The sequence below is a fragment of the Bufo bufo genome, chromosome 7 (genome assembly GCF_905171765.1).
Source record: "Bufo bufo chromosome 7, aBufBuf1.1, whole genome shotgun sequence".
Taxonomy (NCBI): domain Eukaryota; kingdom Metazoa; phylum Chordata; class Amphibia; order Anura; family Bufonidae; genus Bufo; species Bufo bufo.
This window is the reverse complement of record NC_053395.1, coordinates 67,069,869-67,097,220: the sequence shown is the minus strand read 5'-3', so window position 1 is coordinate 67,097,220 and position 27,352 is coordinate 67,069,869. Positions and strand designations below refer to the sequence as shown.

Below are 27,352 nucleotides of genomic sequence, written 5' to 3'. Positions count from 1 at the left end.
TGGCTGAGGGACAGGCAACAGAGGGTTGTAGTCAATGGAGTATATTTAGACCAAGGTCTTGTTACCAGTGGGGTACCTCAGGGATCTGTTCTGAAACCCATATTGTTTAATATCTTTATCAGCGAAATTGCAGAAGGCCTCGATGGTAAGGTGTGTCTTTATGATTTGTAACAGGGTTGATGTTCCTGGAGGGATACACCAAATGGAAAAGGATTTAGGAAAACTAGAGGAATGGTCAAAAATCTGGCAACTAAAATTTAATGTGGATAAGTGCAAAATAATGCACCTGGGGCGTAAAAACCCAAGAGCAGAATATAAAACAGTGATACAGTCCTAACCTCAGTATCTGAGGAAAGGGATTTAGGGGTCATTATTTCAGAAGACTTAAAGATAGGCAGACAATGTCATAGAGCAGCAGGAAATGCTAGCAGAATGCTTGGGTGTATAGGGAGAGGAATTACCAGTAGAAAGAGGGAGGCGCTCATGCCGCTCTACAGAGCACTAGTGAGACCTCATTTGGAGTATTGTGCTCAGTACTGGAGACCATATCTCCAGAAGGATATTGATACTTTGGAGAGAGTTCAGAGAAGAGCTACTAAACTGGTACATGGATTGCAAGATAAAACTTACCAGGAAAGATTAAAGGACCTTAACATGTATAGCTTGGAAGAAAGACGAGACAGAGGGGATATGATATAAACTTTTAAATACATGAAGGGAATCAACAAGGTAAAAGAGGAGAGAATATTTAAAAGAAGAAAAACTGCTACAAGAGGACATAGTTTTAAATTAGAGGGGCAAAGGTTTAAAAGTAATATCAGGAAGTATTACTTTACTGAGAGAGTAGTGGATGCATGGAATAGCCTTCCTGCAGAAGTGGTAGCTGCAAATACAGTGAAGGAGTTTGAGCATGCATGGGATAGGCACAAGGCCATCCTTCATATAAGATAGTGCCAGGGGCTATCCATAGTACTCAGTATATTGGGCAGACTAGATGGGCCAAATGGTTCTTATCTGCCGACACATTCTATGTTTCTATGTTTCTATGCATGCCCTCGCATATAATGTTTTACAGGGTCAGCTCATCTGAAGGCCCTCGTATATAATGTTTTACAGGGTCAGCTCACCAGCATGCCTTCACCTACAATCTTTTACAGGGTCAGCTCACCTGAAGGCCCTCACATTAAATTTTTTAGAGGGTCAGCTCACCTGCATGCCCTCGCATATAATGTTTTACAGGGTCAGCTCACCTGAAGGCCCTCGCATATAATGTTTTAGAGGGTCAGCTCACCAGCAGACCCGCACCTAAAATCATTTACAGTGTCAGCTCACCAGCAGGCCCGCACATCAAATCTTTTACAGGGTCAGCTCACCTGAAGGACCTCGCATTTAATTTTTTAGAGGGTGAGCTCACCTGCATGCCTTCAAATATAATGTTTTACAGGGTCAGCTCACCTGAAGGCCCTCGGATATAATGTTTTAGAGAGTTAGCTCACCAGCAGGCCCACACCTAAAATCTTTTACAGGGTCAGCTCACCTGTAGGCCCGCACCTAAATTTTTACAGGGTCAGCTCACCTGCAGGCCCGCACATAAAATCTTTTACAGGGTCAGCTCACCTGCAGGCCCTCACCTAATTATACCTAATAGGTAATTTGCGCGCATGCTGCCTTGCTTGGATGTGGTAGCCGTAGCTGTTTCTCAGGCTCCCTCTCCAAAATCGAACCATGATTCCCCTTTACCCATGGTCTACTCTACATGGTTTGGACTGAAAATAACATTGAAAGTTAATAGAGCAGACATCCAAATGGATCGTCGCCATCACGGGGACGTGCGATTGTCCCCAGGTTATCTAGAGTCACCAAAGCGGCAGCAGGCCCTCGCCCATAATGTTTTAGATGGTCAGATCAGCAAGCCCTTGCTCCAAATGTTTTTAAGGGTCCCCAGCAGGCCATCAATCATAATTTTTCAAGGCTATGGAAGATCCCCTCCTTTATGTGTAACAAAGGGTGTAATTTTTGGCAGCCCTTTCACTTAGTGCATAGGTTTTATGAGTGTAGGAGTCCTACTACATGAACAATTGTTCCACAATGTGAATGAGGCCCTCCTTTATGTGATGTACAGGTTGTGCCTCTTCCTTGTAATTTGCGGCAGGACTTTATGTACAAGTAAATATACAGGTAAAGAATGTTTCCTTAAAATTTTCCCTCTAAAATCGACTTCCATTATACTCGGGTGCCCGAATATCCCGATGTGTTCGGCTCGAGTACCCGAGCACCCGAGCACTACAGTGCTCTATCAACATTACTGCTGCTGAAGAAATTTCTCTCTAGGTCGACCGTGTGGTGGAGGGGGCGTGAGTGGGGGGGGGGGGTACTGTCAGTATTGGGTCCGTGTTCCCACCGCAGGTTGACAGATCTCAGCATCATGGGTCACAGGTCTGGCTTACCTTGCAGGAGACACAGGCGTCCGCCAGCATATTGCCCCATCCGTCCTCACTGCCAGGTGTTACCGAGGCAGTTGGGTCCTGATTATCGTCCCCACCCAGAGGCTGGGCTTTGAGTATTTAAGGCAGCTTCACTTAGGGGGAATTGCCCAAGCATGGTTGTTGTACCTCTTGACTCTTGCTGAAGCTTCCTACTGTGTTCTGGACTGTCTGTTTATTGGATTTCCTGAATTCTGACCTCTGCCTCGTTTGACCCCGACCCCTGCTTACTGTCTGCTTGCTGGATTGCCTGGACTATTGACCTATGCTCTGTTTGACTACGAATCTGCCTGCCGTCTGTTTATTGGATCACCTGGATTACCGACCTCTGCACCCTCTGACTACGGATTTGCCCATCGCCTCCTTAAAGTTCTTCTGTTCCGTCTACCTGCCTGTGCTAGACTCTGTTCACACTTCTGCGGTTAGCAGCATCCTGGGTGACTTGTGCAAACACCAGTATTCTGACTCTGAGGATCAGCAGTCAGCAATACAGGGCTAAAGTCCAGTCCTCTATCCACAGACCCAGAGGATCCACATCCTCTGGTTGTAACACAGCAATTCTCAAAGAAATAGGAAGTAACTGAAATTATCTGGTCAGAATTCCCGGGTCTATATCAGGCTTAAAGAACTTCACAGAAATCAAAGAAACTTGAAAGTATCAAAGATGTCAGGACCAAGGAATGGGGTAGGTGAAAGTAGGTGGTCAACTAATGTACCACTTCACAACTTTATTAACACTTTTTTTTCAGGGTTTGTGCCATTTAATGAAAAAACTTTTCTATTATTTCCATCAGTGATGGATGTGCTCATTGGCACAGGAGACCCAGGCAGTGGTGAACATGTTTGGTATTGCTCACCACTCCTGACTACTCAGTCCTCTTTTACCTTAAGTGGCACACACTACTAACTGATTCCACCCAACATTAGGATCCAATGTGGATAAGATGGTGCCAGTTGGTTAAAGTGGTCGGTCTGAGGTCTAGGGGACCTGTAATGATTTAGGGACTAAGGTTTGTATTACCTTTGGACATAGGAGTCAATATTAAATTGGGATCTCATTTATAGCCTTTATAAATTTTGGGGTCTGTATTAAGTTTGAAGTATGATTTGGAGCCACCTTTTTGTTTCCTCTCTACTCCCACTCTGATGCTTCTTGGTCTTCACAATATCTGTACCTCCTGCTCCCTTTCAACATTGACATCTGATTGCGGCATCCAATCACTGACCATAGCAGTAATCTCAGTGGTGTTGACAAGTCACTGCTGCAGCAATTGATTGCAGCGGTCACATGTCTGTATTGAGACATCATTGAACTGCAGTGAACATTGGATTACTAAGAAGTGTCAGAATGAGAGCATGGGATATCAGTAAGTTGACTATGACATATTTTATTATTTTATAGCATGTTAAGCAGTTTGAAAGACATTTTACACTTCTAGTCTGGGGTCTGATTTGGATTTGGGGTCTGGTCTGGGGTTTGATGCCCATCCTTTTCCCATCCTACTGTATGTCTTCTAACAGTTAAGTTTACTTTTATCTATAGCTGCATCCTCTAACACTTTTATTTTGGCAGTATATTTGGGGGCATTGGGTTGTACTTACCATAATGGTGGCACATGTGTTAACAATGGGATAATTGTGTTAATAGTGGCATCAGGATATCAGTTCTTTTGTTATAGAGGGTAAAACAATGCAGAGGCAATAAACATAGCACAGGGGTGAAGCAAGACTCTCTAGCTACCATGTGTCATTTATAACTTTTCAAATTATGGCCCCTCAGTTCACAGGGCTGGGTGTGATTGGTACCTGTGTACCATTAAAATCTCTTCACCAAAGATGTCTGGGAAATGATCATTGAATTCTTTAAAATAAATCATTATGCTGGTCTGGATCAAATTGAGAAGAAAAGGAAAGTAAACGACTCCAATCAGAAGTGGGGTAAATTATTTATTCTGCCGATGTCTGCATCTTTTAAAATATATTCAATCTCTTTATTAACAAGTGAGGTAGTTTTGAATTAATTCTATGGACTGATGGGGCACACTTTGTGTAAATACCTTGTTCCTAGTCCTGATAAGAGGCCATAGCAATTCGTCTGTTAACAGAAAAGTATCTCATTATTTAGATTATATGACCCATAGATAAACCAAATCTTCAACCAGTCAAGTGTTACTTTCTAACTTTACATTAGGAGCTCATTAGAAATAACATCTCATGTTTGAATAGGGGTAAGAGTTTCTGTCTCATATTTAGTATTTTTCCAATTATGTATTGAGCAGCTTCAGGAATATTTGTCAAAAAAATGTCAGGCCCACTCATATGCTTTAATTTTTTGGAGTAGAATTATTGAAGAAAATAATAGCATTTGAAATATTATTTCACCACCCTGGGGACAATACACATCATTACACATATTCCACCTCGCTTGGTGTCGCTATTTAAATAATGATCCATAACATTTAAGAGAAAATTATATAACTCACCATCTCCAACAAATTGTAAAAGTGCTAGATCAATAGGCCGTTTCCATGCAGAACCTTTCTGGAGGGCAATTCCATAGCCTGTTGTGGCAAAGATGTAACCACTGCCTATTGTCACAAGCTTGCAACCTTCATCTCTTCCGGCCATATAATTTAGCACTGCTGCATCGTAGATGAAGGCATCTAACTTTCTGAAAAGAAAAAAGTTTCAAAATGTATGTATCTTGCTACTAGAACTACAAGAAGGGGTTGACGACAGCACTAAAAACATCAGGTATGGTGCAGTGATTGCTTTAATCTAACATTTTACTTTTTGACTAATACAACCTTTCACATTTTGAAGTTGTAAATAATCTACATAATCTATATATATAATATACATTAAAATGATAAGTACAGTGCATAATGTTACCATCCTAAATTCCTATAATACAGTTCTCTTTTACACTGCACTAATTTACTTTTAATTTCCTGGTATAAACAAGACAGGGGACATTTCAATGCTTTTGCACCAGTTTTGCTCTACTCGCCACTTTCATAAAATGGTGAGAACATGAGGGGGAAGAGCCTCCATGCCCACTGGATATACAATTATATATGTGAGGGTTAGAGATGTGCCTAATTCATTATGCTGCATCTGTTCTTATTAGTTGCATCTCACTCTGGCGCACTGGAGATAAACACTGTTGTAGGAAACTGCAGTCTTGAAAAACCCTCACCCTACGTTGCCCAAAATATAAATTATCACTCAGCAGCCAGCAACATTATAATGAAAGGAGTTCTGACCTTTGGAAACCCTGATACCTTGTACATTAATATGCCCAGCCATCTGCTGTGTAGGAAGGAGAAGCAGTGCTTAAATGGAACATGTCATCAGATTTTTAGTGACCTAATGGATGGCATGATGCTCTAAACCAGTTATGGGTGAACCTAGTCTGGTGGTTCCAAAGCAACTAAATGGACCCACTGATTCAAAAAGGGAAAACACTATGAGAGGCGCCACTCCCAAGAGTATGGAGGAGATAGGTGTGGTAGGTAGTGCCCCCTTAAAACGGAGGATGGTGATGCAGCAGAATAATCTCCTATAAGGAGGTTTGTGATTCTGAGAGTTGGAGTACTCACTTCACAGGGGGGTAGTCACATGATAAAGCTCAAGACACCCGTGACTAACTGCCCCCCTGGCCAGGATCGCATGTCAGATGGTATCGATTGATGGCAGCCAACAACAAGGCTTCTGATCAATGCAGTTTATTGCAATAAAAATAACCCAACGGGTTTCGGAGGTCTCACAATCCTCCTTCTTCAGGGGTATTTAAGAAAAGAATAAGACATACCATATAACTAAAATAGCTAATTACACAATAAAAATATACAGAGGATAATTAAATAAACACATATTCTGATACATAGAAAATTATTAATATACAACAGGAACACGTGTAATAACAATTACAATACGAGCATCAATTGTAATTGTTATTACACGTGTTCCTGTTGTATATTAATAATCTTCTATGTATCAGAATATGTGTTTATTTAATTAGCCCCATAAGCTGCCGGTTCATCTACCCTTACAGACACCATTACCCTGGGTCTTTTCTGTACTTGGGTCTACAGCCATACGCTGACCACAGCCACCAAACAGTAAGTTACTTCCCCCATCGTCCTATGTTGGATGTTTGGTGGTGATTGATTGGTTATTATACAAATCTGGGTTTTTTCTGTCTTTTGTTGTTTTGTTTCAGGCTCAGCCACACACTGACTGCAGCCATTATACAGTTATTCCCTAGCTGTTGGGCCATATGCCAGCTGGGGCAACCATCACTATGCCCCGTGTCCCCTGAAGAATCTTGGGGCTTTATGTTGAGGAAACGCGTCGGGACACTTGCGTATTCTCTAGTTTCCCTTGATTGGGTCTGGTTGGGGTTTTCTTTTTTCCTACAGCCCTAATCAATGTGTGGTTACAACTTTGTATTATCCATTGGATATTTGGTCTTTTTATCGCTGGTCAGGGCCGTATTAGGGCTTCCAGCAGAAGATCAGAGTTCCTGTCTGGGCCACCCCTTGCGGGGCTTTTTGGACGCCGTCCTTTGGATACACTATTAGGGTGGACTAGGACAAGTAGGGATTTACTAGGGTCAGCACGCTTACCATGAGAATACCCTTCTCTATCCCTCACGTGTTTATTCTTGCCTAGCCCACCACTAGCACCAACGTTGATATCCCAGCCCTACATGGTATCGGTTGATACCAGGCTGAGGGTGTGTGTGTCTTATATGTTTGTTTGTCTGTAGGGGCTTTTTTATCGCCTATCTAATTACAAGTGTTATTTTATTCTAGTTTACTGCCCCCTTACAAATAGTTTTTTGCATCCTTTGGAGCAGTATTCAGGTGGGCTCTACTGCCTATTCTGTCTGACCCTCTTTTTTGTCTTCAAGTATAGGGGTATGTCAGGGTTTTTAAATACGGGCCTGGACAGGAACATATGGATATCTGAGGCTATCATGTTTTTTTCAGAACAACTTTTTATACAGAAAAAATACACCCCAACACTCAATGGTGCTTTTTCTGAACTAACCAGATTGTACAAGGAATATATTAGCTCTTGGTGGAAGGTGCAGGGGCTGGAGCATTATATAAAGCAGGGGATTGTACCTAGGGGCCTTCGTATTACCCTTACTCCGGCACACCACATTAGGAATCCGTAGTTTCTCAAAAAATGGGAAAAGGAGGCCACATCTAGCTCTCTGAAGCTGATGCAGCTACTCCTGGATGAGGAGAGGGTGGTCTTGGAACGGGCAGAGCGTGGTCTAACTGAGCAGATTGAAACTACAAAGAAATTTCACTCAGAACCTGAATTCCCTACCAAACAGGTACAATTACAAAATACTGTGGAACGTTATCAGTACCAGCTGAAAGATCGTAAGCACAAACAATTCAATAGGGATTTTCAGGATTTCAGAGATAATAAAGTATATCAGTTATTGACTAACCCTCCCGTTACCCAGAACACTGACCTCTCATCCAAAGACACAGAAGCTTCGGACACAGAGAAGGAAAGGTACCCTAAAAATATGGGCTGCGGTCGTGGATCTTACAGATCCAGCGGACGGGGCAATCGCCCTAGATATAACTCACAGAATCCCCCCAAGACTTTACCTGCACCCTCCTTGGGCTCCCCTTTTTTAGATCAGGGGGTGCACTACCCACTGAGAAGCCGGAATACCCAACAATAGACACTATAGGTCTGGTTTCCATGGATAAATTTGTCCTCCCGCCCTTTATCGGTAATTGAGCTAAGGCTACTTAGACGCGGACTCTCTTTCGTTCCAACCAATAAGTTTGATATCTTCCGTTGGACGAGAGACCTTCATCTTTTTGCCCGCAAGCTCAAGTGGCACAAGTTCCATAAATTAAAAGATAAAAAGGAAAGTCGTGAATTGGGTACCCATGTTGAAATCCTGAAGGACGTCCACTTACTCTTTAATCTAGACCACTTACCATCCAACGCTGAAGGGGAGGGCCCCTTCACGTCCCTTAAGAATAAGAGCAAAAAAATGCCTCCTATGGGTGATGTTTCCTGTGTTGACGTTTTTTTACAACACACTATCTCTGACCTGTCCACTCTGCGTGCGGTTTCACTCAGATTTAACTGCAGTAAAGAGGACAGGTTAGCCATCAAAACTCTTGAGACAGATAAGAGTATTGTAATAAAACCCTCGGATAAGGGTGGCAATGTAGTTGTGATGGATACATCCTCATACAGAGAAATGTGTCTTGCTGTCCTGTCGGACAAAACCGGTTATGAGATACTCCCCACCAATCCCACCAGTGGGCTGCAGGGGACACTAAGACACATTTTACAGCGAGCAAAAACTGCCAATTTGATTAGCAGTGATGAATTTGATTTTCTCTACCCACTTCATCCAATAACAGGCACTTTTTATTGTTTACCGAAAGTCCACAAAGGGACCTCCCCCACTAAGGGACGACCGATCGTCTCGGGGGTTGGTAGTCTGTCACAAAATTGTGGGATCTATGTGGACAAGGTGTTGCGCCCCTTTGTTTTGTCATTGCCCTCCTATGTGAGGGACACAGGTGATCTGTTGGGCAAACTTGAAAATATCTGTGTAGAACCGCACTGGTTCTTGGCCTCCATAGATGTGGAGGCTCTCTATTCCTCTATCCCACATGATCGGGGCTTGGAGGCCACCAACCATTTCCTCAAAACAAGGGGGCGACAATTTACATGGCATAATGCTTTTACTCTGGAACTGTCGGACTTCATACTCTCAAGTAATTTCTTTCTCTTTGACAATCGGATCTACCACCAGCTCAGGGGCACTGCCATGGGCAGTTTGTGCGCACCTTCATATGCAAACTTGCTCCTGGGCTGGTGGGAAGAATCTGTGGTGTTTGGGGAACCATCACTGTGGTTTGTAGATTATATCGCTCTCTGGTCCCGCTACATTGACGATATTTTTTTGTTGTGGAGCGGGCCAGAGAGCGATTTCGATAGGCTTATTTCTGAGCTGAATGTCAATAATTTCAATTTGAGATTCACCTTGGTGATTGTCAAGGACCGTCTTCCATTTTTGGATGTTGTCATCTTCAAGGATGAAAAGGGTGGTCTAAGTACGTCTATCTACCGGAAACCCACCTCCACTAACTCCCTCCTTAGGTGGAGGATACCTACTGGGCAATACTTGAGAATAAAATGAAATTGTTCAGAACTGACTGATTTTAAGTTCCAGGCCAGGGACCTAAGAAATAGGTTTCAGGAGAGAGGGTATCCGGATTGGACCCTCAGACTGGCCTATCGGAAAGCAAAGGCACGTACACGTACGGAGTTGCTCCATCCCACGACTAGGAGGGCTCACAAATCACAAGATATTGTCCGGGTCATAGGTACTTTTGATGCGGCGGCATCTCAAGTTAGGGGGATTCTGGCACGTCATTGGGACACCCTACTGATGGACCCAGACTTGGCGGAGGTTCTCAATCCCTCTGTCTCAGTGACCTTCAGGAGAGGCCACAATTTAAAGGATAGGTTGGTACACAGCCACTTTACCCCCCCTGGTAAGTCCGGCACGTGGCTGGACGTGCCTGTGACGGATTGCTATAGGTGCGGTCATTGTAGCTTCTGTAGCTTCTTGTCACAAGGAAAAATTTTCACGGGTGAACCCAATGACACTGTCTACCACGTGCGGGATTTTATAAATTGTCGCACCACTGGCGTGGTCTACCTAATAACCTGTGTTTGTGGACTGCGCTATATCGGTAAGACCTTCAGGGAACTGCGTAAGCGCATGTGTGAGCACATTAGTGATATCCGAAACAGCAGGGACACTCCTGTAGCGCGCTATTTGCAGGCTTCCCATAATGGACGTATCTCCTCAATCAGTTTTATGGCCATTGAACATGTTAAGAAACCCGTGCGAGGTGGCGATTGGAACACACACATTCTTCAAAAAGAATGTTGGTGGACATTTACCTTGAATACAGTTACCCCTTATGGCCTTAACGAGCAAATTAATTTTGGTTGCTTTCTGTGACCCCTATTTGTTCCTTGCTGGTCTCGTGGTTGTTCTCCCTGTTAAACAATACTTCCATTTAATTTTGGTCTATATAGAGGGATATTTTACACATATTGTTATATCACTCAGTATGTTTGGAGAAGGGTAATTGGGGGTTGTGGTCTTCCAGGACCTGTGAGAAGTTTTCTCCTCCTTGTTCCCTCCTCCTACATAAATTTATACCGGGTTTGATTTCTCCCTGTGGTCATATCTCTATCAGGGTGACCAGTAGGGGGCGTCCCCATATGATGCCCCGCGATTTTGAGGAGATGTTGTGTATGGCGCTATAGTTGGACGGACTAAACAGTTATAGCCCTGACAGGGCTGCTGTTATATTACCTGTCTGCAAGTGCATCAATGCGCGAGCGCAGCCGGCTTAGTCCCGATCACGTGACTGGTGGTATGACGCCGCTGTGACGTCAGCGCTTCTCGTCCGTTCACGTGACGCGGAAGTCCCTTGCCGCTTTGCGTTCCATCTAGGCGCCAGTATACATATGGGGCCGGATCTATTTGCGCATGCGCGGTCACGTGGTCTCTGATGTTTTGATCACATGACCGCTAGGTAGAGGCGCATCTTCTGACATCATCAGTAGACGCCTGTCAGCTGACGGAGATTACCGGAGATGCATCTTACCTGGCCCCTCTGCCTTTATAATGGGGCAGTTCAGCCCTTGCAGACACCATTACCCTGGGTCTTTTCTGTACTTGGGTCTACAGCCATACGCTGACCGCAGCCACCAAACAGTAAGTTACTTCCCCCATTGTCCTATGTTGAATGTTTGGTGGTGATTGATTGGTTATTATACTTATCAATTTTTTTTCTGTCTTTTCTTGTTTTGTTTCAGGCTCAGCCACACACTGACTGCAGCCATTATACAGTTATTCCCTAGCTGTTGGGCCATATGCCAGCTGGGGCAACCATCACTACGCCCCGCGTCTCCTGAAGAATTTTGGGGCTTTATGTTGAGGAAACGCATCGGGACACTTGAGTATTCTCTAGTTTCATTTAATTGGGTCTGGTTGGGGTTATCTTTTTTCCTACAGCCCTAATCAATGTGTGATTACAACTTTGTATTATCCATTAGATGTTTGGTCTTTTTATCGCTGGTCAGGGCCGTATTAGGGCTTCCAGCGGAGGATCAGAGTTCCTGTCTGGGCCACCCCTTGCGGGCCTTTTTGGACCTCGTCCTTTGGATACACTATTAGGGTGGAGTAGGACAAGTAGGGATTTGCTAGGGTCAGCACGCTTACCATGAGAATACCCTACTCTATCCCTCACGTTTTTATTCTTGCCTAGCCCACCACTAGAACCAACGTTGATATCCCAGCCCTACATGGTATCGGTTGATACCAGGCTGAGGGTGTGTGTGTCTTATATGTTTGTTTGTCTGTAGGGGCTTTTTTTTTATCTCCTATCTAATTAAAAGTGATATTTTATTCTAGTTTACTGCCCCCTTACAATTTGTTTTTTGCATCCTTTGGAGCAGTATTCAGGTGGGCTCTACTGCCTATCCTGTCTGACCCTCTTTTTTGTAGACATAGGCAAGAACCTCGATGTCCCACAAGGTGGCCCTCAAGGACAGGGCAGCTGGAAATGCCCAAAAAGGATCATTGCATCCAGCCCCAATAAAGGCTGAAGTGAATCTGACCTCAGGCTCTCAACACCAAGACTATAAGAGCCAAGAGGCCACACCCAGCTACTTCTAGCACACACCTTAACCTCGTGCTCACCAGAAGGGAAGGGAAACAGCCGTAAAGGGAAAGTGCATAAACAACGGCAACCAGCATGCACGGCGAAAGTGTCACGGCAAACCACCTCCAAGCCATGACAGAACGGTTCTGTATACCTCACCAGCGCTTTAGATTGTGGATTGTTCTGACTTTACTTACTTCTTTTGACCCTGATTCTTGGATTCTGATTTGATTTGGATTTTCTCCTGGTTTGACACTTGCTTGGTACCTAGAATCACTTCTGCCTGATATATTTGGACCTGGACTTGACTGTTTGTGTATGATCTTGGCTTTGTTTAGTGATCTGCTTTCTGATTTGACTTCATTCTTCACTCTTGGCTTTAATACGTTATGTTTCACTCTGTACTTCTGAGGTTCTCATTATTTGTGTGCCTGTCTGTCACTTTGTTTATTGTTTTCCACCGCTGCTTTTCCCTGGTAAGCCCCACTATGTAAATAAAGGGGACCGTCGACCAATTGTGGTCCGCCAATTAGAATCATCGTGCAAATAGGCTATAGGTGGAGTTTAGGGTTCACTTTTTCCCTCCATGGTAACTATTTACATCAATGGGCTGTCTTTATAATAAAAGAAAATGTTGGGTCCTCTAAAATAAGACATGTTTCTATTATGCGCTGTCCCTTCTGGCTAATAGACCTAATAGATAAAGATTTTATAGTATAGCCACTTCTATTTAATTATATTTTCATTGGTGTTCACATCCTGGCATACTGTAACTGCATATTGTGAAGTTTAAAACATTCACAAATAAAAGGAACAGCCTTTATTCATGAGGTCTTTCTCTGGCAAGATTGACTAAACTTGTGAAACTTTAGAAAATGGAAGTTCAAAGGCCTGCATGGTCCAGTGCATAAGCTCTTTGTTTAGCAGTTTGGTAATAAGCAAAAAGATATGGAAGATAAACATCTTTGGTCAGTGTCAGGAAGGGCAAAGAGGGCACAGAAAGCGAGACACAAACACTAAAGCAGAAGTGACAGAGCAATGGAAGATAATGTCAGTAACTTAAAGAGAAGCTTGAACTTGGTAAGAATAAATTCAATTTTGTTAAACAACCCATTAAAGATAGAAACAGTTAAGGTGCGGATTCAAGAACTGGATACCAGAAAACCAATTTCAAGTAAATGATAGAGCAGAAAAAGAACCACCAAGGATGAATTATTCTCTTTTTCAGTAAATTAAATTTGCCAAAATTCCAGCAGCATAAAATTACTGTATCTGCACCGACAAATTTGGAAAGAACAATCAGGACCATTAAAAGGGGTTTCACAAGATGAGAAAGGTCTGTTTGTAGCCCCTTAATTCCCTTGTTTGTGGTGGTGGAGGAAAGTGTTTTACACATTGTAAATAAGATGACTTTTGAAGCATTGAAGTGCACCTAACATGAGGTGAGTTGAGTGTCTTGTAAGTGTACTATATATATCAATACCCAAACAATAGAACTACGGCTCCAATTATAAGTACAAAAATTCTCTTTATAAAATAAACACAATCACATTGTCATAAAAACAGCAGTAAACAGGTATGTTGTAGTGAGGAAAGACCCGAGGAGGATGACATGCTGATGCAGCAGTCACGTGACCCAAGTGTCATGATGATGTAGGCTGATTCCTATTCGACCTTTTTTCTAATCCCCTCCCCCATTGCTATCACTCATATCTGTTCTTGTAATTCGGATGCACATCTTGATTATATTGCGATCATTGTTAATATTGGTGTCAGTAACGCGAATATGTTAGAGTGGTTAATTAATATACAGCATTCGAATACTGATGGGCGGAACATGTGATGAAATGCTGACGCAGCAGTCACGTGACCTAAGTGTAATGATGATGCAGGCTGATTTCTATTCGACCTTTTTCCCATCCCCTCCCCATCTTTACCACCTGACTCATGATGCGAGCTCCTATTGGTGAGCTCAGCTTTTTCACACACCAAAGGAGGATCAGTGTACTGATTACATCTATGGGAGCGATATACTGTATAAAGGTAGAGTTCTCATTAGTCTCTTATCCCCAGAAGAAGCCAGGTTGCTGGCGAAACGGCGTTGGGACAAGGAGACTGAGGGACCGGCGCACCAATACTAGGTACTTTTTCTGAGCTTGTCTTTATTTCAACACTGCCTATGTATATTCTATTTGGATTCAACCATCCAGAGTTACTTTTTCCTTTCTTTTTCTGGCTTTGTTGCGACGCTCTTCTCTAACTTATGTGAGCCCATGTGTGTCGATCCCCCGGTCCTCCTCGGGTCTTTCCTCACTACAACATACCTGTTTACTGCTGTTTTTATGACAATGTGATTGTGTTTATTTAATAAAGAGAATTTTTCTACTTATAATTGGAGCCGTAGTTCTATTGTTTGGGTATCGAATTTTGTAAAATGTGTTAGGGCTTCTTTCACTTTATTACTACCCGGTGTATTTAATTGGTGGGTGTACTATATATATCAATTTTAATTATTTTTACCTTTTGACCTCACAGTACAAGTTAACGTTTTAGTATTTAAATTTACTAACTAGTGGTCACTCAGGACCTATTTACGTTTTTGGATCATGTACTGTTTATTAAATTAAAACTTCACTTTTATTTCATATTTTTAATATATATGTAGTATTTTTACACTTAGAACATAACTACTAAACTATAGACGTTAAAACTCTCAGTGATGCGGTCTTACTCAATTTATTCCTACCTATATGCTCAATGATTCGCTATTGTAGCTGGCTTGTATCAATGGACTAAACAGCAGGGGGAAGGTAATTGGAGACAGGGGAGGAGGGGAGGGAGAGGGTGAGGGGTAGGGACATGTCACAGATAGTGAAGATAAGTGAGGTACTTTATGAATAGGTTAGAGGTGGTGTTGCTGTGTAGTAGCTTTATTATACGCTCCTATATACTCTGGAGCGTTAATCTACTGTGTGATAGATTTACTTCACTTTTGTTTGTAATTGTTGCAGCCTCTGCTGCTCTTATTTTTCCTCCTCCTGCTCAGCTGCTACTCATATTTTTCCTCTTCCCTCTCTAACTGTTATATAACTTGTCCTATGTTGATTCTATTGCTGCCGCCTGCTATATGACTCTGTAGATGTGCCCATATATTTGAGCATACTGCCGCTATTTCACTGCCTAAAACCTAAACACTCCTACACTCTGCTTCCCTACATGTTTCGCTGTGTAACCAGCGTCTTCAGGGGATAAAGCATGCAAGTAGTCTTGAATTGTCACATTATTTATTACTACTCTAGTAAAGTATTATGTGTGTGTAGTATATATAATCGCACTATGTGTACAATAGAGGCACAATTTTTTAGAGGAACTGTTAATATGGAAGCCAAAATGGTATAATTTTTTATATTTGTTTTGTTCAAGATGCTGACAGTATGGGTATATTATGGCCGAACTGTTTTGGTATACAGAACAATTTACGCGTACATTATTTTTGTGTACAATATGACAGCATTACTAATTTTCACTGTGTATGTTTTTCTTGTATGTACATTTTGGTAGCAATACTAATATGCATATTTTAACCCATTCAAGACATAGCCCATTTTTCACCTTACTGCCCAGGCCATTTTTTGCAAATCTGACATGTGTCACTTTATATGGTAATAACTTTGGAACATTTTTACTTATCCAAGCCATTCTGAGTTTGTTTTCTCATGACACATTGTACTTTATTATTTTATTCACCTTTTTTTTTATAAAAAAAAGACCGGGCTTTAGCTTCCAGTGGGTGAACCTCTCCTAAATCCAGAGAGCACAAGAGCTTATGTTCAGGGGAGTACTGTGATATAGCAATCACCAAGAGTGTAGTTATTCCCATCCCCCAAAAATGAGCCAAGACTTCATGAAGGGGTAAAGCAGGACTCTTTAATGGGGCTACCTGTCAGCCTTTTATGCAGGTCTTCCAGCAAGGGACACTGCACCTGGGGACCTTGTGAAAGACTGAGACAGTTTATACATTAGCCAATCACATTAGCCAGGAATTGTACACAACCCCCCCCTGCCTGTGATACAAAAAAATAAATACAATGGGCATTGCCTGTGATACAATTAACAAAATGCAATGGGCTCTGCCTGTGATACAATTACCAAACACAATTAACTTAAACACTCACAGGCAGAAAACACACATTTTTCCTAACAACAGAAAACACCCCAAAACACCACATATCCCCATAAAAGTCACATCCCCTGATAGCCTCAATCTGGGTTAACAACCTATCCAAAAATCACCCAGATCTGTTCAGGGGTTCAGGAATTTCCTGGAAGTCTTATTTTTGCCCCACCGTGCACATGGTCCCATGCCCAAAATAATTCTATACACTCGATGGCAAAACACTGCTGGACAATTTAAGATAGCCGCCTCCACATGTTTGAATCTATTCCAGTAAAAAAGTCCAAGGGGCAGAAACAGTGCCTTTAAAATCCAATATGTCCAAATAGTGTCCCAGGGGCCATAGTCACAGGGCAAGAGGCTGGCAAGCAGGCCTCTCCAAGTGACCCAGGTGCTTTCGTCACACATCTTCACCTCCTAGGGGAAGACTAACCAGGTACCTGACCTCCTGTCGGTCAGTACCTGAGTCAATCGAGAAGCCCACCCACAACCAAGTACTGCACCTGTAGTTCTCAGGTGTCCAGCTTTGTTCGGTCTGTCCTAGGCTGCAGAGGGTACGTCTGCTGCCCCTGATCTCCCTTGTGTTTCCAGGCATTGAGCTGTAGGTACGTGGTGGGCAGAGGCTAGCAGCGCTCTGCCTGGATGCCAGCTCTTCTGCTGGAAGGGGTTCAGGGGGTATTAACGTCTCCTCCACTACCCCCAGGACTCGACTGAGAAGCTTCTCCTGGAGAGGGGGACTGGTTGTCCCCTCTCTCTGTAAAGTACATGGCCACTGGGGAATGAGACCAGTAGTCTCCACTCCCTGTAGGACACACTGCCACTGGGGAGAGAGACCGACTGCCTCCTCTTCCTCTGATGCTGGCTGTCGCTGGGAAGAAAGATCGGTTGTCTCGTCTCCTTTTACAACACACTGCCGCTGGGTAGTCATACTGACTGTCTCGACTCTCGTTAACGCTGCCTGGTGCTGAGTAGTGGGTGAGACCATCTCTACTCCGAGTGATGCTGGTTGCTGTAGGGATGAGGGACCGACAATCTCCTCTCCCTGTGATGCTGGCTGCTGCTGGGGAGAGAGACCGGTTGTCTCCTCCCTTTACAACACACTGGCGCTGGGGAGTCAGACCAACTGACTGGACTCCGGGTAACGCTGCTTGGGGATTAACCACCTGCTGCTGCTGGGACAAGGGACTGACAATTTCCTCTCCCTAAAATCCTGTCTGCCGCTGGGGAGAGAGACTGGTTGTCATCTCTCCCTGTAAAGTAAGCTGCCGCTGGGGAGTCAGACAGACTGTCTGGGTAATGCTGGCTGTAGTTGGGGATCTGGGCCGGCTGCCTAGCATCCCTGTAGGGCCAGTGGAGAGACTTTGGTCCCATCTCTACCTGCCGTCGGGAGGTCTTCCCAGAACCAGTCGATGAAGTTCCCTACTTTGAGAACTGGTAGGGAAGCAGGGGGTATCGCCGCCTAGTCTTCCCAGTTGTAGGATGGCAGGTCTGGCTTTGCTTGTCAGGTAGGTTTGTGCTAAACGGAGCTGAGAAGGTGCTGGTAGGTCTGCTCCAGCTCCCACTCCCTTGTTACCAGGTGGGTCATGTCTTTGCTCACCTCCCATCCGTCAGCATAAACATGCATGCCCATCCGGTAGTCGTAGATGTCCCAAAACCTAGACTCCTCCATGCTGCTGAGATCAATGTCCTCCCCCAAGGCCTCCCATAGTAACCCAGGTCCATCTTAATCCTTTTCTTCGGGTAAGTCATGCTCGGCCGTCCAGGGGGTATGTTGAATGATATGCCACCTTAGGGCTTGGTAAGTGTCCTCTAGCCAAAGCTCCTTACATACCAGGCTCTGGAGCTCTGTTACCCACTCGTCCAGGGGCTGCTCTCCCAAGAAACCCATCCGCATCGCCACATGCTTCTGTAGCCGCTGCTCATAACTGGGGAGACTTTCACCTCGCCGCCGCTGGGCATTTTCCACGGCATCATACCAGACTTTCTTTCTGTCTGCATCCCTGTAGTTCGTGGCCGTCTCCTCCTTCTCCTCGTCATAGAACGCTGTCCGAAGACTAGCAGACTCCATCCTGTTGTAGCCAGGGGCGCTGTACGGATACTAGCGTTACCCTCAATATACTCCACACGTTAAGGGTGTCTCCGAGCTGCTTCTCCTCGCTATCTCACTGCTGTCACCAGTTTAACAGAACGCCTGCCACCCCGACTGGGCACCTTCCGCTGATGGATGCTCCTAGTGCTTCCCGAGGGCTCCAAGCAGTTCACCGGACATGATAACCACCACAGATCCCACGAACCGCCGCAGCTTGGTTGGGGTCTCGCCGTCCTTCACCCACACTGGACCTAAGACCTTGCTTCAGCTTCCAGTTGGTGAACCTCTCCTAAATCCAGAGAGCAGGAACCAGGAACACGCTCTTACAAGAGCTTATGCTCAGGGGAGTATTGTGATATAGCAATCCCAAAGAGTGTAGTTATCCCATCCTCCAAACATGAGCCAAGACTTCATAAAGGGGTAAATCAGGACTCTTTAATGGGGCTACCTGTCAGCCTTTATTGCAGATTTTCCAGCAATAAACACTATCCCTGGGGACCTTGTGGAAGACTTGGGCACTTTATACATTAGCCAATCACTTGCATTTACAGTATTGAAACACTCCCAGCAATTGTACACAACCCAATGGGCATTGTCTGTGACGCAATCAACAAATACAATTGGCATTGCCTGTGACACAATTAACAAAATACAATGGGCATTTCCTGTGACACAATTATCAAAATACAATGGGGTCTGCCTGTTATACAATTACCAAACACAATTAACTTAATCACTCACAGCCAGAAAACACACATTTTTCCCAACCACAGAAAACACCCCAAAACACTGCATATCCCCTGATAGCCTCGATCTGGGTGAACAACTTATCGAAAAATCACCCAGATCGGTTCTGGGGTTCAGGTAGTGTCCCAGGGGCCATAGTCACAGGGCAAGAGTCTGGCAAGCAGGCCTCTCCAACTCCCAGTGACGAAGGTGCTTTCATCACATATGCCCAAATAGTGTCCCAGGGGCCATAATCACAGGGCAAGAGGCTGGCAAGCAGGCCTCTCCAACTCCCAGGGACGAAGGTGCTTTCGTCACAGTAATTACTCATAAAATAGTTATTACTTTACATTTCCCATATGTCTACTTTGTATTTGCATCATTTTGTAAATGTTATTGTATTTTTAGGACATTAGACAGCTTAGAAGTTTAGAAGCAATTCTTAAAAGTTGTTAGAAAATTTCAAAGAAAAACACTTTTTAAGGACCAGTTCAGTTATGAAGTCACTTTGTGGGGCTTACATAATAGAAACCACCCATACATTTTAGACACTCCACCACTCAAGTTTTTAAAAAAGTTAACCCTGTAATTTTTCCACAAGAATTAAAGGAAAATGGAGATGAAATTTCAAAATGTCCCTTTTTTTGTCAGATTTTCAATTTTATTTCATTTTTTTCTGTAACTCAGCAAGGTCTAACCGCCAAAAAAACCCTCAAAATATATTTCCCTGATTCTACAGTTTACTGAAACTCCATATGTGGTTATGAACTGCTGTAAGGGCACACAACAGGGCATAGAAGGAAAGGAGCGTCATATGGTTTTTGGAGGGCAGATTTTGGTGGACTAGTTTTTAGACACCATTTGATATTTGAAGACCCCCTGATGCACCCTTACAGAAGAAACTCCCAAAAAGGGACCCCATTTTGAAAACTACAGGATTAGGTGACAGTTTTGTTGGTACTATTTTGGGGTACATATGATTTTTGTTTGCTCTATACAGGGAGTGCAGAATTATTAGGCAAATTTGTATTTTGACCACATCATCCTCTTTATGCATGTTGTCTTACTCCAAGCTGTATAGGCTCGAAAGCCTACTACCAATTAAGCATATTAGGTGATGTGCATCTCTGTAATGAGAAGGGGTGTGGTCTAATGACATCAACACCCTATATCAGGTGTGCATGATTATTAGGCAACTTCCTTTCCTTTGGCAAAATGGGTCAAAAGAAGGACTTGACAGGCTCAGAAAAGTCAAAAATAGTGAGATATCTTGCAGAGGGATGCAGCACTCTTAAAATTGCAAAGCTTCTGAAGCGTGATCATCGAACAATCAAGCGTTTCATTCAAAATAGTCAACAGGGTCGCAAGAAGCGTGTGGAAAAACCAAGGCGCAAAATAACTGCCCATGAACTGAGAAAAGTCAAGCGTGCAGCTGCCAAGATGCCACTTGCCACCAGTTTGGCCATATTTCAGAGCTGCAACATCACTGGAGTGCCCAAAAGCACAAGGTGTGCAATACTCAGAGACATGGCCAAGGTAAGAAAGGCTGAAAGAAGACCACCACTGAACAAGACACACAAGCTGAAACGTCAAGACTGGGCCAAGAAATATCTCAAGACTGATTTTTCTAAGGTTTTATGGACTGATGAAATGAGAGTGAGTCTTGATGGGCCCGTGGCTGGATTGGTAAAGGGCAGAGAGCTCCAGTCCGACTCAGACGCCAGCAAGGTGGAGGTGGAGTACTGGTTTGGGCTGGTATCATCAAAGATGAGCTTGTGGGGCCTTTTCGGGTTGAGGATGGAGTCAAGCTCAACTCCCAGTCCTACTGCCAGTTTCTGGAAGACACCTTCTTCAAGCAGTGGTACAGGAAGAAGTCTGCATCCTTCAAGAAAAACATGATTTTCATGCAGGACAAAGCTCCATCACACGCGTCCAAGTACTCCACAGCGTGGCTGGCAAGAAAGGGTATAAAAGAAGAAAATCTAATGACATGGCCTCCTTGTTCACCTGATCTGAACCCCATTGAGAACCTGTGGTCCATCATCAAATGTGAGAATTACAAGGAGGGAAAACAGTACACCTCTCTGAACAGTGTCTGGGAGGCTGTGGTTGCTGCTGCACGCAATGTTGATGGTGAACAGATCAAAACACTGACAGAATCCATGGATGGCAGGCTTTTGAGTGTCCTTGCAAAGAAAGGTGGCTATATTGGTCACTGATTTGTTTTGTTTTGTTTTTGAATGTCAGAAATGTATATTTGTGAATGTTGAGATGTTATATTGGTTTCACTGGTAAAAATAAATAATTGAAATGGGTATATATTTGTTTTTTGTTAAGTTGCCTAATAATTATGCACAGTAATAGTCACCTGCACACACAGATATCCCCCTAAAATAGCTAAAACTAAAAACAAACTAAAAACTACTTCCAAAAATATTCAGCTTTGATATTAATGAGTTTTTTGGGTTCATTGAGAACATGGTTGTTGTTCAATAATAAAATTAATCCTCAAAAATACAACTTGCCTAATAATTCTGCACTCCCTGTATTACGCTTTTTGTGAGGCAAGGTAACCAAATGTCTGTTCTGGCACAGTTTATATTTTTTGCTTTTTACAATGTTCATCTAACAGGTTAGATATATGTGCTATTATTATAAAGCAAGTTGTTACGGATTCAATAATATCATATATGTCTACTTACATTTTTTTTATTTTAGTTTTACATAATATAGCAGTTTTGAAAAAATAAATCATGTTTTTGTGTCTCCATTTTCTGAAAGCCATATTTTTCTTATTTTTTGATGATTATCTTGTTTTGGGGCTTGTTTTTTATGGGATGAGGTGACTTTTTATTAGTACTCTTTTGGGGTACATATGACTTTTTGTGATGTAAGGTGACAAAAAATTGCTTTTTGGCACAGTTTTTTCTTTCTTTTTTGGGGGGTATTCACCTGATGGGGTAGATTATGTGATATTTATATAGAGCTGGTAGTTAAAGATGCGGCGATATCTAATGTCTGTTTTTATTCTTTTTTTTTCTATTTTTAACAACTTTATATGTGTTTATTAGGTGAAAGGGGCATTTATTTTACTTGAAACTTTTTTTTAATTATCAAAGATCCTTTTTTTATATATTTGTCGCACTGTGGGACAAACTTTGGGGATCCCCTCTACAATGCATTACAATACATTGTGAATTGTAATGCATTGCCTGTTAGCATAGGGCTGCATTCTTAGCCATCAGGTCCCTGTGAGTGCAGCACAGGAAAGTAAATGGAGCCGCAGACCCAGGCTTTGATCGCAGCATACTGATTAACCCACTGATACTGCCATCTCCAGTGATGCCGCCCGATACAGCAGAGGTCCGTCTGTCAGTCATAGCCAGGTCCCTGCATTGATCAGGCACGCACCGCTCTGGACCGAAACGTTGGCCACAATTAAAATATATGTGCACTCTAAGGATGGAATAAAACACCCTCTTTTTGGAAAATAATTAGATTCTCGTGATTTTACAGAATCTTCCTGATCAGCATGATGTACTATCTTGTCAAATTGCAGGAAGTCACTTTCCGCTATGACATAATAGTACATCATATATTTGGAAGGGGTTAAGGGTTCTTACTGGCCCTACTAGCCATTCCCTCTTCTTGATTGACAGAACCAGACAAGATGACTATGTAGGAACCAGACCCTGTCAATCAAGAAAGAGAGGGAGGGTAAGGCAGAGGACGCTGGAAGAGTAAGGGTGCACAGAGTGGCTTGGGCATAACCTTTGTGCAATTAACTGCTCATTTGAATTTGGCATGGAAGTACTTTTCTCCAGAAAGAAGCAATGCATCACTAAATGAAATGTATCATTACATTTTGCCGAGAAATACAAGAAATACAATATTTGGCTTTAATGAATATAGAATAGATAGGTAGTTCACTGTGGATAAAATATAAAGTCTATGCCTAGTGCACCAGATGAACCCTTTGCTGGGATAAATAAAATACATTTAATAAGATATTTGTGGGACCTCTAGGCAATCATTCAGAAACAATTGGAAGAATATAAAGCATTTAATGAGTTTCCAAATATCATAAAAGTCATAAAATAAATTACAGGCATAACATATATTAAAATACATAATTGTTACAAGTAGCAATAATATGTTATCTGGATTACAAAAATTAAAAATTTATAGATGACTTAAACCAATAAATAAAAAGGAAATTGAATTAGGAGTCCGAAAAATGTTGTAATTGTGGAAAATAGAGATGAGCGAATTTCATATTTTGAAATTAGTTCACACTTCGTTTGTTGGTAAAAGGTGAACTGCGTTAGGGATTCCATTGCCACGGACAATAACGCAATTCTATGACGGAATGCATAACAGAATTCCATCATAATAGAAGTCTATGGGCTGCAAAACGGATCCGTCCATTTCCATTATGCAGGGGAGTCCAAGTTAGGCCAAGTTCACATCACTGTTTACTTTTTCGTTCTTCTTATCCGTCAGATGAGCAAACAAATAAAGAAAAAACTAATCCTGTATTTAAAGTATCTGTTATGCACATTTGACAACCGCTTTTGCCATTTCCTTCGGAGATCTGTTATTTTAGACGGAAAAAAAGTTCTGAATGCAGGACTTTTTTTTCTGTCTAAAATAAAGGATCTCAGATGGAAATGGCTAAAACAAATGCATAATGTACATAACTGAGAATAAGTAATGCTTAAAATACTTTTTTTTTTCTTCAGTTCTTTTAATGGATCAGAAGAAAGGAAAACTAAAAGACAATATGAACCTGGCCTAACTGCTGCCCTAAGGTGTCAGTGATTTTCCAATGTCTTGCCTGTGAAACTATAAGAGTTAGGGCGGGTTCGCATTGGCGTTATGGCATTCCATTATAGGTTCCATTATAACAGAGTAATAATGGAATATAACGTAATTTTAGGACAGAATGCAAAACAGAAGCATTCCATTTTTCTCCATCCTAATACATGGGGACAAATAATGGATCAGTTTGTTTCCGTTATACTTGACGTCAAAATAGTCCTGTCGAGAGTTTTCGTAATGTATAATGGAACCAAACGGAACCGTTATTTGTCCCCATAGACATGTATTAGGACGGAGCTCTTAAAGGTGTCCGTTTTGCATTCTGTCCTAAAATTCCGTTATATTACGTTATAACTTTCTTATAATGGAACCTATAATGGAATGCATAACGCCAATGTGAACCCGCCCTTAGCATGCTCATGACTGCTGTATAATGAGTAGTGAGTCAACACTGCTTTGCTGAAGCTTGCTGCATGGTGAAATGACATACTAATTTAAGCGTGTGTGCACAGTTACTCCAGAGAGACACTGAGGATATCTGTGCTAGCGAACAGCAATAGTAAGTAACATCATAAATATAATAACACAATAGCAACATTTTTGGGACTTTTAATTCAATACTATTTTTTGGTATTGTCATTAGTGTTGAGCGAAGCAAGCTTCGGATGCTTCATTTAAAACTCCAGAATAATACTGTACGTTGATTTTCAAAGTGGAAACTTGAAACTGAACTTGGCTTCTGTTCTACTAGTACCTTGGAATCAAAGCCAAGTTTGGTTTCAAGTTTTAAAGTGGTTTTCCACTTTAAAAATCAATTGCCGAAGATATTCAATGAAGTCACGCGCAACTTCGTGAATGACTTACTTCGGCTCATCGGAGCCCATACATTCTAATACTGTCCGGAGACGAATCTCCGTGCAGTATTATTCCAAAGTTTTGAACTAAGCGACTTCGGATGAAGCAACCGAAGCTCGCTTAGCTCAACAATAATTGTCATCTATGAATTTTTAGGTAATCCGGATAACATATTATTGCTTCTTTTAAGCATTATGTATTTTAATTTATAATGTGTTTTTTGACTTTAATGATATTTGGAAACTCATTAAATGTTTTATATTCTTCCATTTATTTCTGACTGATTGCCTAAAAAACCCAGATATATCTTATTCAAGATTTGGGTTCATAATGAAAAACAAAACCATTACGGTCTGGTATTGGAATTCAGCGGATGCTATATCTCCTTATGGACAGCGCCTAATTGTCTTAAGGAGTCTTATAGACCAGGCAATGCTCCTCTGGAATTCTGGGAAGAGGGTATGCAAAAAAGTTCTCAGCAAGCTCTGCCTCTAATGCAAACAGATGTAAGATAGCTAATGTTTCCGTAGCTTGGTCTAGTCTGTGCATGAACGATATAGCTGTTAACCTGCTTTTTAGTTAGAGCCCTTAGCATAATTACACATGTAGACCCAGGGGCGTAGCTATAGGGGAAGCAGGGGAAGCGGCTGCTTTGGGGCCCTGACCCAAAAGGGGCCCATCCAGGAGGAGGAGGACTAAAAGATTTTGTCAGGGCCTCCTCAACAGTATTACACAATGAAATTAGATACAGTAAGAGTATAGACAGTGTATAAAATGGATGGAACAGCAGCCAGCCTGGTCTGAGAGAGCGATTTTTACTAGCCACAGGAATGGGGGGCGGCATGAAAGGAAGGGGTTGCTAAAAAAAACTACTGAGGGACGGGAGCCCCGTTCAAAAATTTGCTGTGGGGCCCAGTCATTTCTAGCTACGCCACTGTGTAGACATCAATATATTTCATCTCAACATAGCCCAGCGATGGCATAAAAATCTATAAGTATGGCATTGGATAATACCCGTTATTTCCCTATATTGCTCAATCTGTGTACTGTTTGTTTACATGGAGCTTTCCAGTGTAGAGAGCAATTCTGGAGGTAGCTATCGGTATTAGGTTACTGACAAAGACCCCGTGGGAAATTTATAATATTATGGAAAATTCTCTTGTAGGCACATTCTTTGCTTATCAGCTCTTACCATTGCCTTAGTCATACACAGATGTTGTACATAATGAAGCTAGCTACCTTATACTGCTGTGTAATACCAAACAGCATTTGGTTTAGTAGCACTGGGCCATGTATGAGTATTGCATGTAGTGTTACACATTAAATGTAATGAGAGAAGTAAAGGATATTTATCAAAGTCTCGTTTGGAGGTCAGAATAGCGTATTAGCTTCAAACTGCTATAAAGGTTTTTGCTATAAATGATTCAAGTCGAAGACTGCAGTGCTGATATGAGGGCAGGGTGCCAATGCCGTACTGCAATGTAATACAGTATGTGAGCAATTAGCTAGTACTGCACGTAGATCTGTATGAATAATGCATTATAATCTGTGCCACATTATTAAATAGCATCAAATATGCCACATTTTCACTTCTAGAGATGTAACTTGGCTGCTGAATGCATAACTTTGGATTTCTGCTATGAGAAAGTAGATAGTGGAGCTCGACTATACATGGAGTAACAATATAATAATGAAAAAAATATATATATATATTTGTACCGTGTTAATCAGTGAATATAAGATGAAAAAAGATTGAGATTCCTCAGTGGTTGATACCTTTTTATGGCTAACTGAAAAGATGATGACAAAATTGCAAGCTTTCGAGGCTACTTGGGCCTCTTCGTCAGGTGTCTCTTAAGACAGTGTCTGAAGATTCACAAATTTATACACCAAAGTACATAGGAGTAATGAGGTAGATGAGACAAGTGATGTAAAGCAGATCAGTATGAGTGGAGGAGGAAAAAAACAGTTGTAACAGTAAATTGTTGGAGCAATTCTACATTAGGAATATAGGAATGGAAGTGTAAAAGTTTTATTGTAGAAACAGAGAAATATGAATGTGTCGCAGATAAGAACCATTGGCCCATCTAGTCTGCCCAATATACTGAATACTATGAATAGCCCCCGGCCCTATCTTATATGAAGGATGGCCTTATGCCTATCCCATGCATGCTTAAAGGATAACTGTCGTATTTATTTAATTTTTTTTTTAAGTATTGGATTGTGGTGATTAATATCTCCTTGGTGGCCCTATTTCAACTTTTCACTGTGTATTCAATTGCCCCTTAATTCTGCATTTTTGTCCCCTGTACTGCCTACTTTTACCTGTGCTTAAAATAGGGTTGCTAGGCATGGTCCGTCTATTTGTTGAAGGACGGAGGACGCAGAAGCAGGCTGCGTGCAAGGTCAGAATACTGAAAGCCAGGGACTGTAAGTAAATGATAAAAGCCAGGTC

At 42.3% G+C, this 27,352-nt stretch overlaps 1 protein-coding gene across 1 annotated transcript in view; it reads right to left on the bottom strand.

Moving 5' to 3' along the window:
* Nucleotides 1-27,352, bottom strand: part of GRIN2A (glutamate ionotropic receptor NMDA type subunit 2A) — an 858,974-nt gene that overhangs the window by 33,084 nt on the left and 798,538 nt on the right. The window contains exon 10 of the mRNA XM_040441454.1: nucleotides 4,967-5,154. Within this exon, the coding sequence (XP_040297388.1) occupies nucleotides 4,967-5,154 (188 nt within the window). The remainder of the gene's footprint in view (nucleotides 1-4,966; nucleotides 5,155-27,352) is intronic.